This window comes from Plectropomus leopardus, chromosome 21 (assembly GCF_008729295.1).
Source record: "Plectropomus leopardus isolate mb chromosome 21, YSFRI_Pleo_2.0, whole genome shotgun sequence".
NCBI classification, from domain to species: domain Eukaryota; kingdom Metazoa; phylum Chordata; class Actinopteri; order Perciformes; family Serranidae; genus Plectropomus; species Plectropomus leopardus.
Genome location: NC_056483.1, coordinates 10,154,414 through 10,180,198, shown reverse-complemented (window position 1 = coordinate 10,180,198; position 25,785 = coordinate 10,154,414). Strand labels below are relative to the sequence as shown.

At 39.4% G+C, this 25,785-nt stretch overlaps 3 protein-coding genes and 1 long non-coding RNA gene across 7 annotated transcripts; 2 read left to right on the top strand and 2 right to left on the bottom strand.

Moving 5' to 3' along the window:
• Positions 1-1,020: 1,020 nt before the first annotated feature.
• LOC121960835 lies at positions 1,021-2,789 on the top strand. 2 transcript variants are annotated; one of them, XR_006107009.1, is made up of 4 exons: positions 1,021-1,155; positions 1,248-1,330; positions 1,433-1,542; positions 2,462-2,789. It is a non-coding gene; the product is annotated as an uncharacterized LOC121960835 (long non-coding RNA). The 2 variants fall into 2 exon arrangements; XR_006107008.1 differs by lacking the exon at positions 1,021-1,155 and having other exon boundaries at positions 1,201-1,330.
• Positions 2,790-3,228: 439 nt separating this feature from the next.
• On the bottom strand, positions 3,229-6,784 carry mix23 (mitochondrial matrix import factor 23). Of its 2 annotated transcripts, none has more exons than XM_042510736.1 (5): positions 6,691-6,784; positions 4,952-5,077; positions 4,704-4,850; positions 3,622-3,681; positions 3,229-3,541 (listed from the first exon to the last, which is right to left on the bottom strand). In XM_042510736.1, the coding sequence occupies exons 1-5, from the start codon at positions 6,739-6,741 to the stop codon at positions 3,491-3,493; spliced, it is 435 nt and encodes a 144-aa protein (XP_042366670.1). In that variant the 5' UTR covers positions 6,742-6,784; the 3' UTR covers positions 3,229-3,490. The 2 variants fall into 2 exon arrangements, with proteins under 2 accessions (XP_042366670.1, XP_042366671.1); XM_042510737.1 differs by having other exon boundaries at positions 6,714-6,775.
• A 909-nt stretch (positions 6,785-7,693) lies between these two features.
• On the top strand, positions 7,694-13,142 carry fam162a (family with sequence similarity 162 member A). Of its 2 annotated transcripts, none has more exons than XM_042510165.1 (5): positions 7,694-7,831; positions 8,864-8,965; positions 9,364-9,475; positions 9,942-10,048; positions 12,350-13,142. In XM_042510165.1, the coding sequence occupies exons 1-5, from the start codon at positions 7,789-7,791 to the stop codon at positions 12,466-12,468; spliced, it is 483 nt and encodes a 160-aa protein (XP_042366099.1). In that variant the 5' UTR covers positions 7,694-7,788; the 3' UTR covers positions 12,469-13,142. The 2 variants fall into 2 exon arrangements, with proteins under 2 accessions (XP_042366099.1, XP_042366098.1); XM_042510164.1 differs by having other exon boundaries at positions 9,942-10,051; positions 12,352-13,142.
• A 241-nt stretch (positions 13,143-13,383) lies between these two features.
• kpna1 (karyopherin alpha 1 (importin alpha 5)) lies at positions 13,384-24,172 on the bottom strand. Its single transcript, XM_042510163.1, has 14 exons — positions 24,103-24,172; positions 22,775-22,908; positions 22,064-22,177; positions 21,866-21,965; positions 21,435-21,529; positions 20,514-20,645; positions 20,201-20,289; positions 19,989-20,088; positions 19,656-19,819; positions 19,189-19,267; positions 17,727-17,852; positions 17,486-17,613; positions 16,798-16,973; positions 13,384-15,383 (listed from the first exon to the last, which is right to left on the bottom strand). Exons 2-14 carry the CDS (start codon positions 22,898-22,900, stop codon positions 15,196-15,198), a joined length of 1,617 nt encoding a protein of 538 aa, XP_042366097.1. The 5' UTR covers positions 22,901-22,908; positions 24,103-24,172; the 3' UTR covers positions 13,384-15,195.
• Positions 24,173-25,785: the final 1,613 nt, after the last annotated feature.

Sequence of the window (25,785 nt, the reverse complement as noted above, 5' to 3'; positions counted from 1 at the left end):
TCAGACCTGTCCAACTTGGGTGTCCCACCTGAAGACTAAGCTCCTGCTGGTATAGCTCTTAAGGTCACTGAGGCACGTAAACCCCCTGACCACAATAAAGTAGTAGTTATGCTAGCTGCTGTCTCTGATGTACAAGCAGGAGCAGGAGCAGGAGCAGGAGCAGGAGCAGGAGCAGCAGGAGCAGGAGCAGGAGCTACTACTGTTAGTACAGGCAGGAGCAGCACTACACTTTTTAAAAGCTCTGAAAAACGGACGCATCACACAGCATTAACTTTCTCTTTGTGAGCTGCAGGAAGCTGGAGTGGAAAATAAGTAAGCTGGCTTTGTAAAAACCGCTGTGATTAAATGAAACAAAGCAGTGCGAACTACAGCATGGGGCGGGGCTTTACATAGGGGTCTGTCAAACACCGCTCATTTGTCCTCAGTCTGTCACGTGCAGTGGACGTGGACTCATTTCTGTGCTTGTTGTAACTGAGAAAACGCAGCTGCTTCTTCAAAGTCTTACGCTGAAACCTGAAAAAAGCTGACACCACACTGTCCGGCTACGTCTTGGCTCATTTGCATACTAACAGTGATTGGATGTTTACTGAGGGCTGAGGGGAGGTGTGTGTGTGTGTGTGTGTGTGTGTGTGTGTGTGTGTGTGTGTGTGTGCGCGCTGACCAGCCTTTGAATACACACACAGCGGAGGGACAGATAGATGTGAGGAAGCTGATACTTATCGTCTTCAGAATCAGAATCAGAATCAAAAAAGATTTATTGCCAGGTTTTTAACACAATACGGAATTTGTTCTGGTGGGTTAGTGCAACATAAATTTAGAAGAAAAACAAACAAACAAACAAACAAACAAACAAAACATTTGATACAAATATAAAAAATATGAAAAGTACGAGTACGTGTCCCCTTTTTGGCGGATTTTTCCGCTACTGCAGATAATTTTGTCAACTTGTAATGTAATAATTTTGTGAGTATATTAAAAATGTGCTTTCTCAACTTCTAAAGTATTTGAGGGGGCAAGACATTTATTTGAGGGGGCGCTGTCTTGCCCCTGCGTAGAGCCGGCCTCAGTCCCACCCAGCTTGTAACTTTGACGCAAATGCACGCCCACTTCCTGATACCCCTTATTCCTCCTTTTTTTCGTGTGGCATCGTTGAAAGTAAGTCCCTGTTCCTTTGATTACCACATCAACACCACAAAGCGCCACAATCCACAGACGCAAACGGTTGACTTCTGTGTTAACTTCAACAGATCTTGTGACAATGGCTACAGAGTTTGGAAAATGGAGTGAGACACGCGATGCCACCAGGCAAACTCAGGAGCTTTGTGATCGGGTGAGTGTCGATCTACCTTCACTTTTCACAAGCGCCACACACCAACTCTCCGATCTGCACTCAGCTTAGATTTACATCATATTTTATTTCATTCATCCACAGTTGAAGGTCGACGTGGAGAAAAGGACAGGCCTGAAGTATGAGATGTACCAGGCAGTTAAATACAGGATTAAAGTTGGGGTGCACAAGAGGGAGACGTTTTCATGGTTAAGGTAAAGTATTGTAATAATTGCTGGTTGTTAAAGATTTAGGATAGCATAAAGCTGCCACCACATCTGAATGCACAGCACCAATATGGACTGCTCCAAACTGTAGGCAGGTCAAACCCACTCCATACAATAGGGGGAGGCAGAGGGCTAACAAAGTCACAGATACTGCCCCTAAAATGGTCAGGGTGTCACGTCACTAAAGTCTTGGATCCTCCCGTAGAGGCAGGAAGCGCACATGGGAAGAAAACAGGCATACAGCCAGGACGCCAAGCGCCAAAGCAGTGGCGGTGGATAACCTGCTTGCAGCGGCTGAACAGCGTGAAGCGTTTGTTGGGCAGGAAGGCTGCTGATCCGCCCAACGCTGCACAGGCACCTTCTACTCCCCGGTCCCTCGCTACCTAAAGGAGGCATCCAGCCTCCCCTCCTAACACAGGAACGGTTCCCCTACTCAACTGTCTTCGCTGCCGGCAACACTAAAAGTTGCGAACAGCAGCCTCCCGCCACGGTGCCGCAGCCACGGACAAGAGTTCAGTCTTTCTCCCGTACTCTGCCCACCTTTGAGTCAGTGTACCCCCCCCCCCCCCCATCCGAGCACAGGTGACCGTCATCAGTCATCAGGTATGTGGGAATCCCTCCCCACACTCCTCCATAAGGAGAGGTTGACCCTCCCCCTATTTCCTCACCACAGTATTTTATAATATTTGAAAAAGAGTTTGAAAGCCTCAGTGTGTCTTTGTATAATATACAAGTTGAATTAATTGTGACATCCAGCTGAGCCTTATGTCATGTCAAATTACCAGCTGGACAGGAAACATCAGTTAAAAACATCCCTGACGGTCGAAGATCTTTATTGTTCAGCAACACAAGATCAAGATGAATATATATTTTTATCAGAAGTGCAATTTTTCTCATTTATCTGCAGGTAGGTGTTGGAGAAGAGGACTACATTCATCTGGGAATCTCCTATCCATGCATGACATGTCAGCAGGGAGGCCACCGTTGCTGCACAGCGTCGAGACGAACAAAACCAAAGACGACCCCCTCGAACCTTTGACAAGCTGATCACAGTGTTTTTCAAGTTAAATACTTATTGGCTGCAGTGTCATATTAAAACACTGGTTTTTTTTAAATTCTGGCATAATTTGACATTATTTTAAAATGTAAAATGCAGAGATAAAGACACTTTGGTTTGGAAGCAGCCAGCTGAATGCACTACCCTCTGAAGAAATAAAGATGAATGCATTAGAAAAGTTTCTTGTCGTTATTTGATTTTCTATTGTGAAGATTAATTTTTAAACTAGACGTCGTTTTAGCTAGAAGAAATGATTAAAAGTACATTTAACAAGGTAAATCCTTCTACTTTACATAAACCTTAATACGAATCTCTGGATTTTTAACCGTTTCATGTTGGGAGTTTTGAACACATGAACCAGGAATCATTTTCTCTCTGTCAGTTACTTAACAGGCGTCCTGAAGGAGGAAAATTAACTTCATACGTACTATGAGATCACAAAATGAGTGTGGAGCATATCTAATCTAACCATGCAAGGAAATACACTCACACTGAGTCCAGTCTGCAGACTTACCTGAACAAAATAAAAGCAAAGAGTCTGCAGCACTACACTGCAAGTAGATAAGAGTTCTTCAAAAGACTCACAACGAATTCAAATCACAGACAACACGCGTCACTTGAAAACGTTTCATTTTTTTTCTTTTTAAAAAACTCTTTTTTTGTACAATGTTTCTCATCAAAGACGCACACGGATGACTGTTTTACAGGTGTGGAAATGCCTTACAACAATCACAATGGAATTTAAGTGTTGGAGAAGAGGTCAGAGTGGTCTGGGTGCTCTGCAGCCTGCAGGTCAGGACTCAGCAGCAGGTCACAGTTTCAGCTCCAGTCTGGATTCAGACCTCGAGTGAAGCGGCTCCTCTCTTCACACCTCCGTCTTCACTTCACCTTCGGAGGCGTGTAGTGGATTCTGCACCTTTCACTGAAAACCTGAACACAGGGGATCAGGAAGAAGTAACACGGAAGATAACGACGGACTATTTATGCGTGTCAATAGACAGTGAGCATACCTTCAGACTTCTATCATTGACGACCTCCTCAACGTTCAGCTCTGACTGCATCAGCTTTAACTGGAGACGAGGAAGAAAAGATGCATTAATAAATGTATTATTTTCAGAGCATGATGACAGAACAGTGATATACATTAATGAAAACAGCAATTTTGATCTGCAAGCATCAGTCCACCCTGACCACGAAAACAAAAACATCTCATGCTAAGCAGACAGTTAAAAAATGTACTTTATGTTGCTCCTTGTACAAAAAATTTAATCTAAAAAGGGGTATTCCAGCAATTCAGTCATATTAACAGAATCGGACAAAGAGAACGTGTCACATTGAAACAGCAGAAGCCAAAATATTCTGATTTTTAGTCTTGACTTTGGGTCAAACTCCAAAAACACTCAATCCTGCACCTCGATGGCATCTATTAATAGATTCCCAACTTCTTCCTAAAGTAGTAAATTATATATTATACTTCCAGTTTGTGATGCAGACTTTCAATCAAAATGTTTTATTCTCTGTGTCCAACCCCAGACAACCCTAATGACATCATTATGACATCATCAAGGTGATGTTAGGACTTAATGCAACCGTTTTGATAGGTTAACCCTGAGAAAACTGGCTTTATTTCTTTCAAAAACATGAGCAACTTAAGAAGAAATGACTCTGAAATGAGCGAAAAATTAGTTAAAAAAAAAGAAAAAAGTACAAGAAAATGACCTGGAAATTCACAAAAATCACATTTTTAATCAAATATATAGATTTTTTTAAAAAATGCAATTATGATCATTTCATATATATATCTCTCTGAAGATTTGTCCCCAGCTTTTTAAAAAGTGAAATCAAGAATCTGAATTTCTTACAATTTGCAGTACATGTCTGCCCAGTGGCTCATTATCTTTTTTCCACATTTTTTTTTTAAAAATTAAATCAAACCAATTTGCTCAGAGTTCAGGGGTTTTAACACTTGCAAACGGCTTCTGTATGCAGCACAAGAAAACTGATATGGATTCAGGTCTCAGATGGTAAAGATGGCTCACACCTCACAGCTCGTTGGTGTTTGGCGCCCTCTAGTGTTACTGACAGGACTCACTTTGGTCTGCTCCTTTCTGAGCTGTTTGATGAGCGCCAGGTTTTCGCTGTCTTTGGCTCTTTCTTGACGCAGTTGTCCCACCACCTCAGATGTTTGGGCGATACAGGACTTGATAGCTTTGTCTCTGGTCAGATGGGCCTCCATCATCTGTGGAACGCATGAGATTATTACAGGAAATGAGAAAAACTAGAAGGTAATACTTCAGACAAAAACACAAACACATTATTTTAGTCATGACTGCCACTCACAGATTCATAGAGTTGTTTGCATGTTTGTGTGGCGTCCACTTTGCCTGAGAAGGAGACTGTGGGCACGGTGGTGTTCAGGGCATGGACGATGCGGTCATCGATGGTGCGCATCACCTTCAGCACCTCCTGAAAAACACACAGGGAGTCAAACTGACAGTCAGCAGCTTCACTTCAACTAAAACCCTCCAAGCAATGATCTTAAGGGGAAAAAAATGTGCTGAATTAACATTTTTTTAAATTCATCTCTGGTCATTGGAGCATAGTGTGACGTCTCAGAAACGACACACTAAATCCTGCAAACACCCCAGAACAAACATATCACTACATATTGAAATTGCATATCAGAATTGGAACTAATAATTTTTCTTAATAGACTTTTAACAACGGTGGGACTTTTTCTGTCAATACCTCTAAAAGGGTATCAACACAGAAGCAGCGGCTCTCTGTGAGCTGTGCAGAGGAGTCCTAAAATATCCTAAATATGCAAAACTTCTTCACTAAGTAAGCACTAAAGCCAAAGGAACACATACTGGACAATAGCTGCTCGTAACTGCAATATGTTTCAAGCTCGGCGCTCAGCCTGCACTCAAAGCCTTTTTGTGATCCATTAAAGATTAACATCTCTATTATTATCACAAATCATCTATTCTTAAGAATGATGAAACTTCATGTGCTAAAAAAAACCCCAAACCAAACAAAACAAACCCCCCAAAATAACTTATCAAGATGCTTCTTTCCTTTTTGGGTAAAACATTGTTCTTAAGGGATTTATAAGTGTTTTATAAAATATTTTGATATGTTAATATTTGATCTTAATTTTTCCAATTTTTAAAGAAAACAGGCATGTTTTCTTCAAAAACTGGCAGTAAAATAATAACAAAATATTGCCAGTCAAAGGTGTATGCCTTCAAAACATAAGTCCCTCCCCAGTGCTTAAAAAAATTGACATTCCTCCCCCCTTTTGAACCACCTCCTCTCATAAATAATAAACAGTCCCTAATTGAAGAGTTAAAAAAAACAAAAAAAAAAAAAAAAAAAACCCAGGTCAGGTTTTCCCAGTTCTCAATAATTCATTCACACACAATTCATTTACACTACACCTTAATTTTATGCATTTTATACACTTTATTTTTTAGTTGGGCTGCATTTCTTGTATGGAAGGTGCTATTTAAATAACTTTTCTTTTATTATTATTATTATTATTATTATTATTATTATTATTATTATTATTATTATTATTATTAATTATCATTATTATTATTATTATTATTGAATAAGTGCTATATTTTTCCCAAATCTGCACTGAGTGACTGCCTACTTGTTGAAGAATTGGATATTTTAAGAGGTAATAGTTTGCTGATATCTTGGTACACACACTTCACACACAGATCTCTCTTTTTAAATTTAGCAGGCCAGTTTGGTTTGGATATAAGTAAGTTTGAGGATCTAAAAAAGCCACTTAAACATCTTCAGCAGGACAGGTGTCACATGCTGGCCGGTTACACCAGTGACAGCGACTTTTAAACCATTATGCAGACCATTATCTGAGAGCCGCTGGTCCAGTCTGGCTGCTTGAACTCTTCAGAGCAAACAGTGTGAGCTGCAGTGATCAGGAGGGTCACTCATTCACCCACTCACGCAAAACACGCACGACGCGTGGACCTCCAAGACCCTACGACTCGGATCGCTGCCATTACGGGACAAGTCAGCACAGATCGATTAATATTTGTCATAATTACCTGAAACATTGAAAAGTCCTCACAATTTAAAGTTCCACCGGGCGCCGCCATGGTGGACTGCACGGTCCTCTGAAGACACAGCGCGCGACGGCTGTCCAAAACACTGCCTGAATTAAACTCAGCCAGGCCGGTTGCATTCATTCCTAATATCAAATGCTTTTTTCCCCCCCCAGAATAATTTTCAAATTAATAACTTTATTTTTTTAAAAAAAAGAAAAAATCTAAATAGTTTAAATACGTAACTTGTGATCAAGTCATATGATTATCATTGCGTGCTTTGCATGGATGTATGTGCACGTGTATATAAATTGTTTATATATATATTTATATATATATATATATATATATATATATATATATATATATATATATATATATATATATTTTATTCCACATGTTGTCGAGAATCCTCCCCCGTTTAATCCGCTTTTCTTTTTTCTGTATTAAACAAGTAAACGGACTTTATTTACACACACACACACACACACCACACACACACACACACACACACAGAGAACACATAATTAAAACTAGGAACTGAGGAAACGCTATCATAAGTGAGGAAACACAAGAGGCAGGACAAAATGAAAGATTAAAGATACACATAAATATAGAATACACATAAAAAAAAACATATAAAAATAAATAAAGAAAAAAAATATATATATTATCGGGTAGTAGATAAAAGGCAAATAAAGAATGACAGCACAAATAATAATATATAAAAATGTTGTTTTGTAATAATAACAATAATATACCATCTAGTAAAACAGAATAAAATGTAGAAATAAATACTCGATAAATAAATAAGTAGAAAAAACTAAGACATAATTACAATGATGTACAAGGTAAATTTCCAGATAGCGTCCCACATTACTAGTATTCACCACAGACTTGCAGTTTATGGTATTCAGTCTGTGGTTTGAAAGGGTTAACGAAAGACGCGTGTAAACGTGATCAGGCACACAGCTCGGGCTCCTCCGGTTATGTGTCGGGGGCTTTTGGATCAGTTTGTGCGAGCTGACTTTGAACAAACAGCTGATGGAGGTTTGATGGCACCAGAGTCACGCTGTACTTCATTTACTGTCACATAAAAACATGAATTTCTTCAGATCTCGTCTTTCCATCGGCAACCTCATAGGTGCGTATTGTTGACATTAATTTACGTGTAGTTTTTGATCAATATTTGTCTGACAGCGTCTCCCACATGTGACGTTAACTAATTAATCGTTAAAACAGCAGTTATAGTAATAATATACTTGAATATATTTTATTTCATGCTTTTCGATCCCTCGATTTTTTGATTGCTAAACAGTAATTTCAGTAAATGCTTCTTACGTGGCTGTTAAAGGTGCTGACAGTTAAAGGGAGTTCCTGTATTGTGAAATTTGTAATTCGTGTTTAATGTCTCATAATAAAAAGCCTCACAACAGTACTTTGACCAAGCAAGCAAACTTTTTATTTGTTTTTTATTATTGTGCAATAAGCTTTGTTAAGCTGACACACCTTTGTCTTATGCAATCAGACCGCGAATCTCACCTTTTTGTTAGTTATTTTCAAAAGGGAGAATTTTTACATGCTTTGATTAACCCTTTGAAACCAGAGCAAATTGGCTTGATTTCTTTTTTTTAAAAAAACGTGGGAAGAAGGCAATCAACAACTTTAAAAAAATGCCCCCAAAATGAACAAGATACTAGTAAATGGGTAAGAGAAAATTACCTGAAATTAGGCACAAAAAAGAAGAAAAGAAAAAAAAAAAATTACCTGAAAAGTGAGGAAAATTGAGTTAAATTAAATTAACGTGTATTTTTCTGTGACATTTTAATGATCAAATTTATAAAATAATAAAAATAGTTTTCTCAACATTTTTTTTTTCATTTTTTAAAGCGAAATTTCAGGTATTTTTCTTTTTACCTTTGACGTATTTCTTGCAATTCATCGGACATTTCTTGACAAATCGCTCCTTGCCCTTTTGACTGTTTCTTTGACAAGACAAACACCTTCAAAAAATCACTTAAAAGAAATTAAGATGCGCATATTAAGTTTGTTTTTTTCTCTGACATTTTATAGACAAAATGATTAATTCGAGAAAATACTCAGCAGGTTAACCAGTATGAAAATAACAGTGACGATTCCTCTTATTTATTATCTATTTGTTTTAATATTTCAACAGGTCAGAGGTGCAGACAGATCACTGAAACATGGAGCCACAGAGGGATGTGTAATAAACCGCAGGAGGCCAAAGCCGAGCCTCCGCCCGCAGTCCCAGCGCAAGGTAGCGTTTTGAATCATAGGCAGGCAGATTACTGATTCCTATTAATTTCAAACACTTAACAAACTTGGAATTTACCAATAATAAGTGTGCAGCAGCTTTGCACATAAAATATTTTGAGTTTAAAGTTGTATTTCTCAGAACACGTCAGAGAGATTGAACATCCCTGTATTGATTGCAAGAGGATTTTGTACATCACGTCACTTGTTGCCGCAGCAAGTGTGTGAAAGTTTTCTTTAGTCCCAGGAGGAGGAAGGACACAGGAAGTGGGGTTACAACTGGGGTGATAGAGCTAACAACTGGGGCTTGTGAAACTGAACTTCTCTGCATTTTTTCCTCAAGATATGGTTTCATGGACTTAATCTGTTTGTTTGTTCTAACGTTTGCTTTCTTTCATGCAGCACCTCGTGCCGGATTCAGGCTCCCAGGCTACAGACCCTCAAACATGGACAAGAAGTTTCTGGTCTGGTCGGGACGCTTTAAGACAGCAGACCAGATACCAGAGCTTGTGTCGTAAGTAGCGTCTTCCTGTTTACACCAGACCTCCCGCACACTTGGATCTGATTGGCTCTTGGCGTGATTTAGTTAAGATACATCACAAGAGCAGAGCTAACTAAATGGATGAGCGGCGGTGCTGCTGTGGGGTAGCTGATGTTCCAAGATGGCTGCAGTTCAAACAAGGCGTCTGTTTTTTGGGCTGAAGGTAATTACTGTTGTTCCTGAAATCAGGGTGGAGGTCATATCTGATGTGATAAAAGAGCCGATTGTCACGCATACAAACTGCAGACCTCCCACCGCCTGCGCTCACAATGAACCAGTATAGAAAAAAGGGAACATGCACGTCACTGTGAATATGGCGCTGAACCTTAAAACAGCAGCAAACATCAACATGGCTGCTTGTCGATGTGTTTTTGATTAGAATATTGTTTGTCTTCAAAGCATTCATATATCCGACCGCACTGTGTTTGTGCATCTGCAGGTTTGAGACGATTGATGCTGCCAGAAACAAAGTCAGAGTGAAAGCCTGCTACCTGATGATGGCGGCCACAATAGGGGCCTGTCTGGTGACAGTGTTTCTGGGAAAAACGGGTGAGTGACAACAGATTACAATGTTTTTCTCCCGTATTTGTTTACAAGGAGGAAAATCTTAGCTGAATGAAGCAGGTCTACTCAACTTGCTTTGCGTGAGGGCCACTTTTGCAAAACGAGGCCGGTCGCAGCTGCCCCGTATACATGTTTCTAGGATGTCAGGACATTTCCAGGATGTTAGGATTAAAGGATGTTTTTAGGATTTTAGGACACCTGGGGCTTGATTAGGACCTCTGCCAGGAGGACTAGCACTTTTTTTTTTTTGATAAACAAGCTCTATTTTGATGCTGTTTAATGCACTCTGGCACTTTATGTAGCCTTTACTAAAAGTACAAAAACAATTTCCAGAGTGAATTGTTTTATTTTTATTTCTATCAGATCTGGCCCACAGGCCATAAGTTGAGTATCACTGGTTTACTATGTGAAAGAGCAGTTTTTGTCTCTGAATTTATGCTTAACATTACAAACAGGATTTCCCTAAAAGCAACATATGGACTCAAACGGAGGTAATCCGTCATCACCAGAAGTGTGTGATGCTGTATTTTTCTGCAGAGGCTCTGCCAGTGTTCTCTTATTTTCTGTGTTTTTGATGTTGACGGATGTTTACCCCCACACCGGCGCTCAGGTGAGGTTGGGGCTTTATGAAAAGATAGTGACCAGGTACTAGAAAGAAGTATTTCCCTGATATAAAAAAGGCCCTTGCATAAAACTGGGCTGTCTGCAGTAGAAAGAAACAAACACATGACCAGAGAAAACAGAGAAAAAGGCAGATTTTGCTCAAGAGGTAGAAAATCTACAGCTATCAACAGCTACAACATGCCTGATAAGACCAATAAAGGCTCCGACTAACGGGTGACGTAAAGCGCAATGGTCCGTGTGAAACAGTGGTGGCTGGCCAGATCTTGTGTTACAGTTTAACAGTAAGCTAAAACGAGAAATATTCAACTCTGTAACAGAATCTTTGCTCATATTTGATCAGCATTGCTTAGTTTTACCGTTTACACTGTGCAGGAAGCAGTGTGGCACCCACTTCTTGCTCACAAAATTTCGCTAATACAGTTATAAACAGGACATTAAAGTATGTTTCTGAAGACATTTTGATGAGCACTGGGACACTTTAATCGCTTTATCTTGTCATGTTTTATCATATGTTGTGTATGGTGTCTAAAACTGTGTCAGTGGATGCCTTACACTTATTACTGCACACCAAATCTATCTACGGGTCCAAATAAAGTATCCTAACCTGACCTGACATATTAGCAGAGAAATAGGCAGTGCAGTAACATAATTTTTTTATGCCATCAACACTGTCTTATTTTACTGGTCTGACTTTGCAAGACAGAAATTGTAGTAGGCCTGTTTCTTGAACCAGTTCTATACTCTTTTTGTCCACGGCTGCAGACAATATGAATATGCAGAACTACGTACAGCCAGCGAAACACCACCAAATGACATAAATTACATCACTTTGGCGGTGTTTCACCGCCACATACTACCCACAGTTTTGATACAAAGCTGGTTGAAAACTGGCGAAGTATGTACAGCAAAGCAAAATTCCAACCAAGAGGGAATATCAGGTTGTTTTTAAGATCCTGACTCACCAAGCTGGCGGTTAATGTTGGGCCGTTGGTAAGCGTCCGTCGCTGTAGTTGCAGCCACGTGTCCCACATCATTGGCCCAATTTAGCATGTTGGATTGGTGAAGGCATAACCTGTTGGTGAATGAATTCACTGATTGGTAGTTAAGCTCAGCACACCAGAGAAACAGAGGTGAGTATTGTAAATAAACAGCTGAAGTCAAGAGGGACTGAGAAAGTAACACATTTGTTATATGAGGTAAGATTATTGAGCTCTTAAGGAGAATTTTTTCCTGGTGGTTTGTATTTTTGTTCAGTGGCTCAAATACAGTTAATATGATGCTTTTTTCACCACAGGATTGTGTTGTGAATAAACAAACTAGTGTCAACACGGTCTTCCCGTTTCCCTTTAAATGACGATTTCAGATTACAGCCGTCTGCTGGTATGGAGGGGTATTTCCTTTCAAGCAGGTGCAGAATGTGCGTGCTGGTTGGCTGTCAGTTTGTGTTCATGTGCAACTTCTTAGCCAAGACACAGTGACGTGAGGCGATGCAGCGGGGGGGTTTGTATCACTGTCTGATGTCGGATTGATGTGTCACTTCACATGAGTATGTTGAGGCACAGTAACCGACAATCCTGCATAGTATACCTTTAACCATTTTGTACCAAACACTAAGTTAACGTTTCCAGATCTTATCCAACATTTGTGTCATTTTGTCGCAGGCTGCAGGCAGACACGAGTCCCTGACGGGTCAAAACATGGAGAAGAAAGCTAGATGGAGGGAGGAACTACAGAGAGAGAAGGAAGCTGCTGTCGCTCTGTCTGAGAAGGCTCAGTGATGGAAGAAAACTCTTCACAGCCCCTCCCGCCCCCCAATACTGTTCCAATAGGGTCCCCCTTCTTATTGTGTATCACAACTTCAGAGCTCCCCACCGTCATCCTGGAGAGCGAGCAAAAGATATCAGAGCAACTGATACTTAATAGTTTTCCAACTTAAAGATTGACCTTAACATACAAATAAGGATAAGTTTTGAAACCCAGTGTCCAAGTGTTATCTTTTCATTGACGCACGATTTCACCGGTACTGTGATCAAGGTTTTAGAAGCTTTGTAATGATTTCTTGGTATTTACAACACAGCAATGTAATGATTTTCAAGAAATCAGTTGAAAAGACACGCTAATCAGGTTTTCTATCAGTTCTTCTTGTAAACTTTCAATACATACCTCTCAAGCTCTCCTACAAAAATGCCTTAGGGTTAACCGATGTTTTTAAAGTTGCCTCAGAGGCAACAGTCCAGCTTGTGAAGACAGCTCAGGCCTCAAGGGTTTCAAATGGTTTCTAGTTTTCTTAAGACATTGTCAAGAAGTGGATCGGGCACAAACCATTTGCACAATGGTCTGTCGTGTCCTGATACTGATGTAATTAGGCTGGATTGTTCATGGCTGTTGTGACATCTATGTTTGTATATAGCGTGCACCAAAAAATTATCAATAAACTACTGCTTCTTGAGAATTTAATGACCTGATCTGGTTTCTTATAAACTGTGACTCTAAAGCCAGAGGTCTGGATCAGTTATTTTCACTATTCATAGACCAAACCATCAATTGATAATGAAAATAAGCATTAGTTGATGCCTTGCACAAAGCCTCTTCATTTCTTTAGCTGTACGGCAGTTATTTGATCAAAGAAAAGCTCCCCAGAAAGATTCACCATAAGCCAAAACTACAATGAAACCGATTCATTTACGCTGTGGTTCATGAAACAGCTTTTATGCAAATGGCATAACAGGGGACAGTTGCACAAACTCAATACAATAAACAGTAATCAACATGTAGAGCTGGTCATCTCTTGCAGAGAATTTCGTAAAAGTAAGCAATGTTAAGAGGACTTGGTAAACAAACATTCAGCTTTGCTAACTAAGGTGATCACCAGTATTTTCAAGTTTTTATCTGGATTTTTGTTGAAATAATCTGGAAGGAGTCCTGTAGAATAAGGATTATGGCACCATCAGCAACATGGTAGATGCTAACCCCAACTAAAAAAACCATCGTTTTTTAAAAAAAAACAACTTCAGACCAAATAGCTGATATATGAGTGGATGATTTGGCATGATCAAATTGTAAGATACTACCTGAACATGTTGGAAAGCCATTTAGGCTGCTCACAGCTAAACAGATTTTTTTTCCATGAGTCTGATTTACTTTGTCACAATACAATTCTTCTAGGTCTGCTGAGGCAGCATGATCTACTGATTGTAATTAGTGTGCTAACAGTTTCAGTCCACAATCTGCTTGAGTCCCTTTGTGGGAAGGGTAAACAGTAAAGTAATCCTTTTCATACCAGAAGGGGACTGAGGATTCAGACCGCACCTCTTTACACCTCGCTTCCTGAGGAGGGAAGAGCCGTGTCATCAACCAATTAAATAGTTATTGTAAAAACTACGGTATATTCTCAAAGAGCAGGCATCAGTCCTGAACTAAAGTGCTGCAAATGAAATGAAAATATGGTAAGATAATAAAAATTCCCACTGGTCTGCTGCTGGACAGATTCCAGGGTTAAATAGTCTGTTTTGTCTCGTCCAAGTCTGTCAAATTGTCTCAGTGCGAGGGAAGACTCCAATTCCCATGGTTCCATGGGGTTATTCACATCACACCAGAGGCAGTCTAAACTCTTCAGGATGAAGCCTGTGCAGGTGGAGAGTCCCATTACTGGATAGAGGAATGCATGATATGAGATCCTGGAGAGAACGCAAAGTAGCTCCACCCCTCAGCGACACAGTCAAGTTCCTAATTTGTCCATCTGTGGTCACTTATCCAATGGCCGGAGAGAGGAGGCGAGGGCATTCAACCTCCATTTTTGAGTCGTTTAAGTGCCTTTCGTAGAGGTCAGTTGAGTCCTTGGTGTTGGGACTGGCCACATGGCCCCAGTGTGGGCGGGTCAGTCCAGAGACCACATGTGGTCAATGTCTCATGGTCAGTCCAGTGTTTAGGTTAGATCATTCTTCTCTATGTGTGTGTGGAAGGGGGGTAAAAATCACGTCCATGTTTGTCTGTCTTGTGAGTCATTAATGCTTCAATCAGACAAGCAGTGCAGTCCTACAAACTCCCACTCAATCAGAGATAGCCAATCCAACGGGAACACGGAGACGTGCTTTTCATCTGGGATAAACTGAGGAAATCCAAAAAGTGTGCCAGGATTTGTTATATGGACAATCTGTCTGTTAGGAGACGCCGGGGCCTAAACAGGTTGGTGGGGTTCAGGCGCAGAGGTGAGCTCAGCGCAAGACAGAATGATGAGTGAAACCTTCACAAACTGGCTGACAAGACTGCAGAACTTGACCCACGTTGGACGTACGCACACACACGTGCTCCTGTAATGTTACATTTTTCATAATCATGATAATGATTAAATCAATCTCTCTGACGATGAGGAGGGAGGGAGGGAGGGAGGGAGGAGGGGAGCCGAGGGTCGTTGTAACCCTTGATCGTGGCAGTGGGCAGAGAGTGGGGAGAAATGAGCAGAGGTGCGGATGAAGGTGGAGAACATAGGGAAGAAGGATTTAGCATTATAGCTGGAAGCCTTCCATCGGGGCCTCGCACTGCTGGAAGAGGAACTGCTGCTGCTGCAGATCAACGGCTGGAGCCAGAGACGGGTCTTCGTCTTCAGTGTTGAAGTAGCGCTCGATCAGGTCAAAGGCTTTCTGGTAGATCTCCTGGTTCTCGTGGCCCTGCAGGAACTCCAACTTGTCCAGACCTGAGAAGAAGGGAGGTAGCGCTAATTAATAAACTACCAGAAACTAAAATAATTAACAGTTCATTTATCAAGTTTAAACATCTTATTGTCTGTTTCCAACTTCTCAAATTGGAGAATTTCCTGTTTTTTTTTCCTTCTTAAAATTTTGTATTACTATAAACTGTAGGAATGCACAATAACATCGGCACGTCATCAGTATCGACAGATATTGGCTTTAATATGAAATATTGGAATTGGCCAACATGCTGATTTCATGTGGATATGACAAACCAATGTTTTATTTTATTTGTTTGACAAAGTGAACATGTACAAAGTTGAACTATTTTCTTATTTTTCACATTAAATTAATATTACATACTCCGAAAAGCATTGTTTTTTTATGTGTCCATCTGCTGGTGGGCCATCACAATGTCTGGGCCAAGAGTATGCATAATATGATGTTGATTCCACTACAGAACAAACTTGGTATTGGTATGGGGCAAATGAGTTGAGATGTATGACCATATTAGAAATCAGCAAAAAAAAAACCAATTATTACGCATCCCTAATAAACTGAACATCTTTGATAGGGCTGCCCCCTGAAAGTCAATGATTTGAATCATCAGTTGGAAACCCCTCAGTCGGCTGAGATTCATCAAGTCAAGCAGTTTTTTTTTTTTTTTTCTGTTGTCAGTTGGTGGGTAATGTTCCTCTGGGTACTAATTTAGCTGCAGAGTGAACACTTATTATTGTCACACTGCTTTCAGAAACAAGCAACTGAGGACTCCGGGTGAGTTTGAGCCTGGAGGCAGGTGCACAGAGGAAAAAAGCTTTGCACAATAAGACTCCGAGATAGGATTAGGATAAGATATCACTGTCACCCTGAACATCCCGCCAGCCCTTTTCACAATCTAGAACTCAATTTGGAGGGAAAAAAAGAAAAAAAAATTGTGAAACTTAAATCATTTTCAAAGGGGATTTTCTGATATTTTCTAGAATTATTCATTAATGAATAAATAACTGAAAAAACAATTGACAGATAACAAATAAGGAATATGACTGACAATCAAAACTGTAGTTAATGTGCAGTTAATTCAGGACCAAGCTTGACTTCATGAGGGTTTAAATCAATCTCAAAAGGTTTGTTGGAAAGGTTGTTGGAAGTTCTACTGAAACTAAAAACAAAGTGGTCAACAATGTCACAAATTTGTAAAGCCAGTCTTTGGTTTGTTTATGTGACCAATATTATAAACTTCAAATTTAACTCTGTGCTCATAAAAGTAAACTTTATCTTCTGATCCGTCCACTGACAGATTTACTTGAATTAGTCTCAACTGGCTTGTCATATTTTCTCCTTCCTGAACAGAAAAGTGTTTGGATCAAATGTATGTGACATGAATGCAATCATTGTAATTGTGTGTGCATGAATGATTACCATAGGCCTCCTCAATGAGTGCACAGTAAGGGTTGATGCCTCCTCCCCTCTTGGCCTCCAGTTCTCCCAGTCGCAGGATGTTCTCTAGGCCATTTAGGGCCACCTGAACTATTTTGGAGTCCATAAGTGTGAGCAGGTCACACAGTGGTTTTATACAGCCAAGATCCACAAGGTGCCTGCAGGGGGCAGTACACACACAGATACAGAGTCAAACTTTTGCTACTCATTCAAAGCAAATAACTGTCTCGGTCTCAACTACAGATGCCAACATAATAGCAGAAAGAAAGCCTCCATACGGCCTTAAAAGATGAATATTGGTGTAATTAATAGCATTAGCAAATGATAATTTCTCTCTATCATCAGCAACAAGCTGTTTGTAGTTTCTGAAATGTGTTTGTGTTTCTCTTATTAATTTTGGTCAGTTTTAAAATACAGACTTAGCCACCTTAAAATTATGAAACGATGCCCTGAATAATAAGCTACAGACTACTTTTATGAGTATTAATATTGATTAGAAGAATCCAACAACAGCCATGCAATGTTTATGATCTGTGGTGTGAGTGAGTCACAAGCTCTTAAAATGTAATTAATCTGAAAGGAGCATGCCACTGTTCAATGTATGTGAGACCTTGGATATAGTGGTGTACACGACTGTATACTGTATGTTTAACTGCATCAGTGGTCTTACCTAATCTGCTCTGCAGAGCCCCCCGAGGTGGCATTGGTAATAGCCCAGGCTGCCTCCTTCCTTGTGCGAAACTCTGCTACCTGCAGGATAGTGATGAGAGGAGGCAGCAGGCCCGCATCTATCACCATCTAATCAGAGGGGAAAAGACTTGATTAAATAAGGAAAGTGGTCGTCAACTTTTCAAACTCAACCTTCTTTTATTATTATTATTCCGTCAGATGCCACGCAGACATACACGCACCTGTATTTGTGCTCGGTTGCCTGCAGTGATGTTGGAAATCGTCCAGCAGGCCTCCTTCTTAATGGACTCCTTGGGGCTACTCAGGAGGTGAAGTAGGGACTGCAGTGCTGAACAGTTCAAAATCACCTAGGCAACAACAAATTACACAAAAAGTCTGAAAATATCACCTATAAGTAATCAATTACCTCTTCAAAAGTAGCATAACTTTATTGTGGTTTTAGTTAACACAAATCTGGAGGATTTCAATGTCATGAGCTAAAGGGGGGAATTTAAGTAAAATATCTGGTCTTTGAATAGACTTTTGTGCATAATAACGCTATTAAGTAAAGAAATATTACGTTAGCCTACATTTGTTGTGGCAACATGTAAACAAACTTTCAGCTCCTCGTGTCCTAACTGAATGCATACGAGTGAGCGTCTATGACAAAAGCAGTTTGATTGTATTGCTTTTTATTGGAGTTGTGAAGACCCCTGGCATGTCATCTCCTTGCTGTTGATTTACCTGTCTCAGAGTTCATACAGACTGAGGAAAGTCAAATTCAAGGCCTTTAAAGTACACTTGTTTTTATGTTCAAGGATTAAGTTAATTAAAAAGATAAAAAAGAAAATTGTGCAAATTTATAAATAGAGCAAACACAAGCCACCGGGGTCTAGAATCAATTTATTATTATTAATTAACTGCTGCTTATTTACTGCTGAATTACAGCTCAAAACTCTCACTAATGGCTGATGCTGCTCTGGTGTGGGTGTTTGCAAGCTAACAAAACATCCTGGTGCTGACTATTTACTTGGATTTACCATTGATTGGCGCGAAGACAGCTATAGCAAACAATTGCAACCATGTCCATTCTTGGTTCCTGGTGTAAAACAATTAACTGGGTGAGAGTGACGCAGCGTGCTGTTTTAAGCAGAACTTTTGTCAGACACCCTGATTCTATTTATTTCCGTCACTCTGCAATGGACAAGGTACAGCTGATTTGTGAAGTTGAAATGAGGAGTTATTTATACAATACCTCCTCATTTTACAACAAAAACCTAAATCAGGTGGCAGCTGGCTGAAAGTATATGGAAAAGGACCAAAAATGTCTTAATGACCATCACTAATAACAGACTTCATGCTGCTGCCTAAAATGTATGTCATTTCCAGTAAATATTACTATATAAAATCTATTTTCTGTAAAAAAAAAAAAAAAAAAAAGTACAACTGTAGGCAGATAGCAAGTACTCACTGATGTTTTCAGTGGTTATGTATCCAGTATGATCTCAAGCTGATAAGTGGTGGAGCGACGTTAGCTAGCAGTTAGGATACAGTGTTACACCGACACATTCGCAGAGTAAATTATTGTCACTGGACATAATGACCACGGAGATTGAAATATGCCAACTGCTCAGTAAAAACAGCAATTACTGGATAATGGAAACCCTGACCTTAATGTATGTGTGTGCATGATGCTGCCATTACCTGTGTCTGCAGGTCGTCTCCAGTGACTATGTTCCCAACAGCTCGCAGTGCAGGAGATACCACCTTGTAATCAGAGTGCCTGGAGCAAAGCAAAATTGTAATGTATGATCAATAGGATGCTTCTGAAGCTTGAAACTAGGCATGGGAAAATGTGAAACTATAACCTAACAATTATCCAATAATCATGAAAACATGACTCAGCAACAGTCTTTTTTAAAAGGAAATATTATTGGAGCTTTTTGGAGTTTGATGTATCCTCTCCTGACTTTCTCACAGCTGGTAATACATTAGTCAAACTCAAATACTGTCTGGGGAAAATTTACAACACACCCACATCTGGACTGTCACACCCAATGTAATGCTGACAAATGATACATATGGGAGACTCAGCAACTATTTCTTCTCCAACAATAAATATTTGGGTTGTGTAATAGATTAGAATTGTAGGTATGCATTTAAAGCCTTACATCAGCAACTCCACCAGCCTGCGACAGACTCCAGAGTCGATAACAGCCTGGATTTTGTCATTGGGGCCATCAGATAGGTAGGAGAGTGCCCAACATGCATCAGCCAGGATGTCTGTGTCATTGACAAATAGCAGCCAAGACAGCACACTGAGACATGGGGACACCTGGGGGAAAAAAAAGAGATGCGGTGGGAGGGTTCAGTTCAGTGGGAGCGGCTGTTTTTCCAGTTTAGATATAAGCAACTTCATGCAGCCTGTGACCTTGAAAAGTGAGATATGATGGCAATGTGAGAGGTGTTCTGTTGCCATAGTGATGTTTATCTTGGCAAATTACCTTAGTGAAGTCTGGGGGTGGGTTCTTTCCTCTGCACAGGTTTGAGAGCGCCCACACTGCATTCCTCATCATCGTTAGACGATTCTGTTTGGCCAATAACCTGCAAAAAGAGCATTTTTTTACTGAGGAGACAGGATCAAAGTTGCCCTTTATTTTTATGTTTAGTACGAAGATTTAAGAGAAAGTCAATGTGGCATTCAGTTGGTACTTACTGCACGAGGGAAGGCAGAATGTTGCAGTCTATAACAAAGTCTCTGCATTCTGTGCTATCTCCTGCTATGTTTCCCAAGGCCCACACTGCCTGAAGTGCAAAGCAATTATTCAGTTCAGTAAAAAAACAACATTGAAATGTACATTCAATCAAGACAGGTTGACTATATACAGTACATATATAATATACATCAAAGTTATAATAGAAAAACATAACAGAAGATGTTCAAATGACTGTTAGTGGGGGGACAATTCACTAAGAAAGTGAAGTGATGATGACCAGAAAAATCAGAGGTATGTCTGATTCATCCCTACCTGCTCCTGTACATCTTCGAAATCCGAGCTGAGCATCTCTATGAAAATGGGCACAGCTCCTGCCTGGATTACCACCCGAGTCTGATGGGATGTACCTGATGCAATGTTGGTCAACACCCATGCAGCCTCAAACTGAAACAACACACAAAAATGTATTTTTAAATTAATGTGTATTGCTCACTCAGATTTAACTTAAACAGATAAACATGTTAGATGCTCTCCGTCTGCACCACACACACAACAAATGCAGGGTTTGTGCAAAAAGAGGTCATAACACACAAGAGCAAAAACCTGCTAGAAAAATAAACCAGCTTCAAGCCTCCCCAGCTAAGTCAGCTTGTTCACACCTGCACTGTTGCTTAAGCAAAACCACACGAGAGGGACTGATTACCACAACCAGCTGATATTTATATGCAACAAGCAGTACAACTGCATAACCATGAGTGTAATATTTCTTTTAAACAACCGATCTACAAGCACCATTTATTAATTGATAGTAATAAGTGACAACAGGTTATGATTTGTTTATTTAATCATTGTTCCACAACTGGACTGCACATGAGCTTGCTTCTTTATGTAGGTGTACACATTACTGCTGGCCAGTGACGTAACAAGTGCATTTATCTCTGTGTTTCCATTTGTTGTTCAACCAGTGGAATAAAAATCTAATGATGGTAGCTTTTTTGGCATGTGAGATATGTATATATATTGAATATGTTCATCTTAGTGTTGAAAAGTTTGTTACTTCAGCTAATGTAGGCTACTGACTATTAATGCAATACATGGTTTAGAACACCTGTAAAGTGGAGTGCTACATGCATAGTTTAAATACCCATCAGCACTAATGGAATGCCTGGTGTCGAAATAGTTGACTTAGTCAGAACTATTTGTTGTATATTTAGACATACTGAAGAAATGTACCTGCAATGTGCAGTTTTCTCTCCTCTTCAGGAACTCAACAAAGCGCTCCACCACACCTGGTGTTGCAATGACTTCATCGATGGGTGGGTTGGGCTCTGTGTGAGACAAAAATGAATTAATGTAACGCTTATCATATCATCATACTGATATTGATAGATAAACATTTACTCAGGTATACAAAATTACATGATAAAATATTCCTTTCACAGTCAAACGGATTTTAATTAGTGGTGAAAATGAGTATTTCACTGCTGCAGCAAAGAAAACTTTAACAGCAGTTTTCTGCAAATACCTTATCAAAAAAACCGCCCTTGTAACTGATTTACTATGTTCATAATCTATCAATGAACAATGTACAAGTTTCTATGCTAAAGGCAGTAATCCAGCCCTTAAGTATCCATCGGGATAATAGCCACCTAAGCCATCCTTACCTTTAGAAAGGAGCTTCCTAAAGCGCTGAGTGCCTATTAGCTGCTGCTCCGGTGTACTGGAGAAGATCATTTGAGTCATGTCTTCGGAGATCACCCCACCCTATAAAGCACAGCAATGCTCTCTCATCTGACTTCATACACATAGTGAATAACAGCTCTGCATTTCTGATGGATAGCAGGAATATTTTTGTTGCTTACTGTGAGTGGGTCCATGTTGTTAGCCTGGGACTCCAGGTAGCCACTATCTGCCATCCCATCATCCTCCGGAAGGCCATCATCCTCCACTGTGGCAACATTCCTCCTCTTAAAAAGCTGCAATATAATGGTGTGTATATGTAATAACCTGACTTTAATGATCAAGTCTCTTCTGTAGTGGAATTAACATATTATGCATACCTTTAACCCACCAACAAATGGAGACGTAAGGTACAATGGTTTTCAAAGAATGTAATATTCAGTCAGTGTGCAAAATACTCAAAAATACTTAAACTTAGGGTTGATGTTTTGTACATGTTCACTGTCAATACAAAAAACGGTTTATGATATCGGCAGAAATCAGCTTATTGGCTGATTCCAATATTCCAATTTTAAATCCAATATCAGCAAATACCGATGACTTGTCATAATTATTCTACATCCCTATATTTTATATTTTATGTAACTGATACTGATTTGTGTATATATAATATTGCTTTGTAATATGTACTATCATTCATTGTGGTTATTGTGCCTATTGAAATTTTAACTATTGTTTGTGTACCACTGTTTTTTATTTGTTCAGCAGTTTTGTCATCTCCAGTTTAGTTTTGCTGTTTAAGTTCAACAAACACTGAGGACTACATTATCTTCACAATCCAACAAATTACTTCCCCAGGGAGGCCTAAACTTCTTCCGACACACTTTGCTCACCTGTTCATCCTTTTTCTGTTTGCGAAGCTGTAGGCCTTCCTCTTCCCTCCTTCTTCTCATTTCATCTGTGTTGAGGGACTTGTTCTTGTAGCTCTTGAGTCGTGCATTGTCCTTACCCTGACTCATTGTGTAGCCTAGAGATATGCAGAAATGTATGTCATATGGACAGACATAGAAATGATTTTAATTTCCCAAATAGGAACCAGTGGAATGAAAGTCAGTCAAGTAAGTACTGAAGTACTTAGCTTTCAGGCCAATTTATACCTCTGCTCCACTACATTTTTACTTCACTACATTTATCAGACAGCTTCAGATACTTGTTAATTTACAAATTAAGATTTTGGCATAAAAAGCATGAGCAATTATATAAAATATCATAGTTTATTTTACATTATACTCAACATTTAACAAAAGTACAGCCAAAACAATTTGTTTCTTTATCAATTAGCCTATTGACCAAACAAAAAAAAAGAATTGGCAACTATTTTTGACAAACATTGAAGATGTTTTCTACTTGCCTTTTTTATTTTTACTTTAATTTGAATAATTTTGAGGGATTTTAAAATGCTTTAAGTACAATTTCCTAAACACACTTACTTTTACTTAAGTACCATATTTAATGCAGGACCTTTAATGTAATGTATTTTCATAGTGTGCTTTTGGTACTTCACTTAAGTAAAGAATATGAATACTTCCTCCAGCACTGTCAGGAGCTACGTACAACAGCAACTGTATAACAATGCATTAATGTATGTATCTTTAGACAAAGTATATAAGAGTTAGCTGAAAATAGGGCACCCTTAATCAGTTTTCTACATGTGCCAATTATATGATTTACTAAAACAACCATTAACTAACTATCTAATGTAAAACTACCATATGTAAGGCCAAATGTAGCTGACACAGCTAAATAAGGCAACATCTTCTCAGCAGTTCAACAAATTGGGGCATCTAGGGATACTAGCTAGCTAACGATAGCTGGTTAGCTTTCTGTGTCCTGGCTTGATAACAAACAACCAAACATCTCATTATCTAATTATCCGACTTCGTTGTCGACTCACAAACCAGCAAATTACAAAACAATGCTAAATTGCTGAAGCACTGGTACACAGGAGGGCTACACTTTGTCAGCTGGCTAATGTCATAGCCGTTGTTAGCATAAGCTAGCCAGCTAACAGTGGCTAACGTTAGCTTTGGTTTGTAACGTTAGCTCACACGACAGCCCGGGGTTTTCCAAAACTTGCTGAAATTTGGAATATATTTAGCTTTAAATTATGAAGCGTTAACATACATAGACTTCTAAATGCGTGAAATTATTATGGACTGACCTGTCAAATTGGGCTCTGTAATCCCCTTGTTATTCGCTAGGCCACCGTCTGTACAGCCGTCGCCGGTATGGTACTGCGCAGGCGCGATATCAAACCCACCCACCGGACTATTCCCCCGCACTTATTTGACACTCCGCCCCACCCACGCGACGCTTCTGTATTGTAATTTACCAGCCCCGATGTTTCACTTAAAACATGCTATACAATTTTGTAGAAGTAGCCTACAATACACAAAACGCATGTGACTGACAAACTGTAACAACGCGCTGGGTGCGACTTTATTTCAAGGTTCAACCGCAGTGGAAAGAACGACGCTGAAGTTAGTTTACGATTAAGCAGAAAGTTATGGAGAACCACTTCGTTAATGAAGTTACGATTTAGAAGCCAACTTCAGCATCGTATGGAAATGCGCACAGCACGTAGCAACACTAATAACGACCTACGCAGGGTTTTAGATCAACTGGAGCCAAGCTTTCAGCAAGGTCAACTTCAAGAAGAACTGGTCGCTTTCGTCGGCTCCTCAGTTGTACCTGCTAAGTGTGCAGGTGTTGTTAAAGTTGCATGAATCTTTAACAATGATACTGTTTTGAAGTGGACCAGACAATCTCTGGCGCCAGCGGTCACCAAGTGGACGCCTGGCTCCTCTGCACAACCAAACACAGATGCTCACATGAGCAAGACCAGCAGTTGTGGAAGAAGTAGAAGAAATATAAAAAAAAACGTCAAAATGATTAGAAAAAATAGAATAAATAAAAAGCCACCATAATCATCCATATTCTTTAAAGCAATCATTACAAACGCAGGCTGGATATATTATAAAACAGCAAAGCAAAAATACCTCAAAGGCAATATAGCAAACAAATTAATCAGACAAATATTACACGAGGCAGAAGAAATGTATTTATATAGTGGATTTCATACCCAAAGGCAACCCAAAGTACTTTACAGATTAGTCGGGTCAAAATTCATTCTGGCCCAATCACAAAGGGCTGTATTCAATTTTGTTTATAAAGCCCAAATATCCTAAAATACTAAAGTACTTTATTCCAAAAACATTAAACTTACCTTATTAAAAACTCTTCTCTGTGGTATTATTTATTCATTAATTTTCTTTAACACATTTATTTGTGTATAGCCTACTTTACATTATACACTTGAATTCCAAAATACTTTTTGTTCCAGGTTACTATTGCTAACAATCAGAAACAAAAAACGCATTAACTCTGTCTGACCCCTCAGCACTTCACTAAAACAGTCGCAATGTCTGCAAAATTTAAAAGGCCTTAGACATGCTGTCCCATAACCACACACAAAGTCATGCACCCACACACACTTCAAAACCACAAGTTCAAAGAATATGTCTTCATTTTTTCAAAAATGTATTGTGTTGTGTGTCATAACTTAAGAGTTCTGAGAACTGGTATCAACATCATCCACAGACTAACTAATGTCATACCAGTACCTGTCTACACTAATTCATTCTCAAAACCTTAATGCAGTGCAATATTTAGTTGTTTGTGTCACTCATTAATTCATGTTACAAAGTTTGTCTGTTTAAGTAACTTAAATCTGTGGTATCGTATTATTTTCTGATCATATCCATAATTTATCATGCCTATTGTGACATATTTAATCTATGGCATCCACATATCTTGCAACTTAATCATCACTTTGTGTAGTTTT

Coding starts and splice junctions, on each gene's coding strand:
- mix23 (XM_042510736.1), bottom strand. CDS start 6,741: ATGGCGGCGCCCGGTGGAACTTTAAATTGTGAGGACTTTTCAATGTTT. Junction 5,078..6,690: donor AGGACTTTTCAATGTTTCAG/GTAATTATGACA, acceptor TGTGTTTTTCAG/GAGGTGCTGAAGGTGATGCG. Junction 4,851..4,951: donor GCAAACAACTCTATGAATCT/GTGAGTGGCAGT, acceptor TGCGTTCCACAG/ATGATGGAGGCCCATCTGAC.
- fam162a (XM_042510165.1), top strand. CDS start 7,789: ATGAATTTCTTCAGATCTCGTCTTTCCATCGGCAACCTCATAG. Junction 7,832..8,863: donor TTCCATCGGCAACCTCATAG/GTGCGTATTGTT, acceptor ATATTTCAACAG/GTCAGAGGTGCAGACAGATC. Junction 8,966..9,363: donor GCCCGCAGTCCCAGCGCAAG/GTAGCGTTTTGA, acceptor TCTTTCATGCAG/CACCTCGTGCCGGATTCAGG.
- kpna1 (XM_042510163.1), bottom strand. CDS start 22,900: ATGAGTCAGGGTAAGGACAATGCACGACTCAAGAGCTACAAGAACAAG. Junction 20,089..20,200: donor ATTCTGCCTTCCCTCGTGCA/GTAAGTACCAAC, acceptor CTCTTTTTGCAG/GTTATTGGCCAAACAGAATC. Junction 15,384..16,797: donor ACTCATTGAGGAGGCCTATG/GTAATCATTCAT, acceptor CCTTCTTCTCAG/GTCTGGACAAGTTGGAGTTC.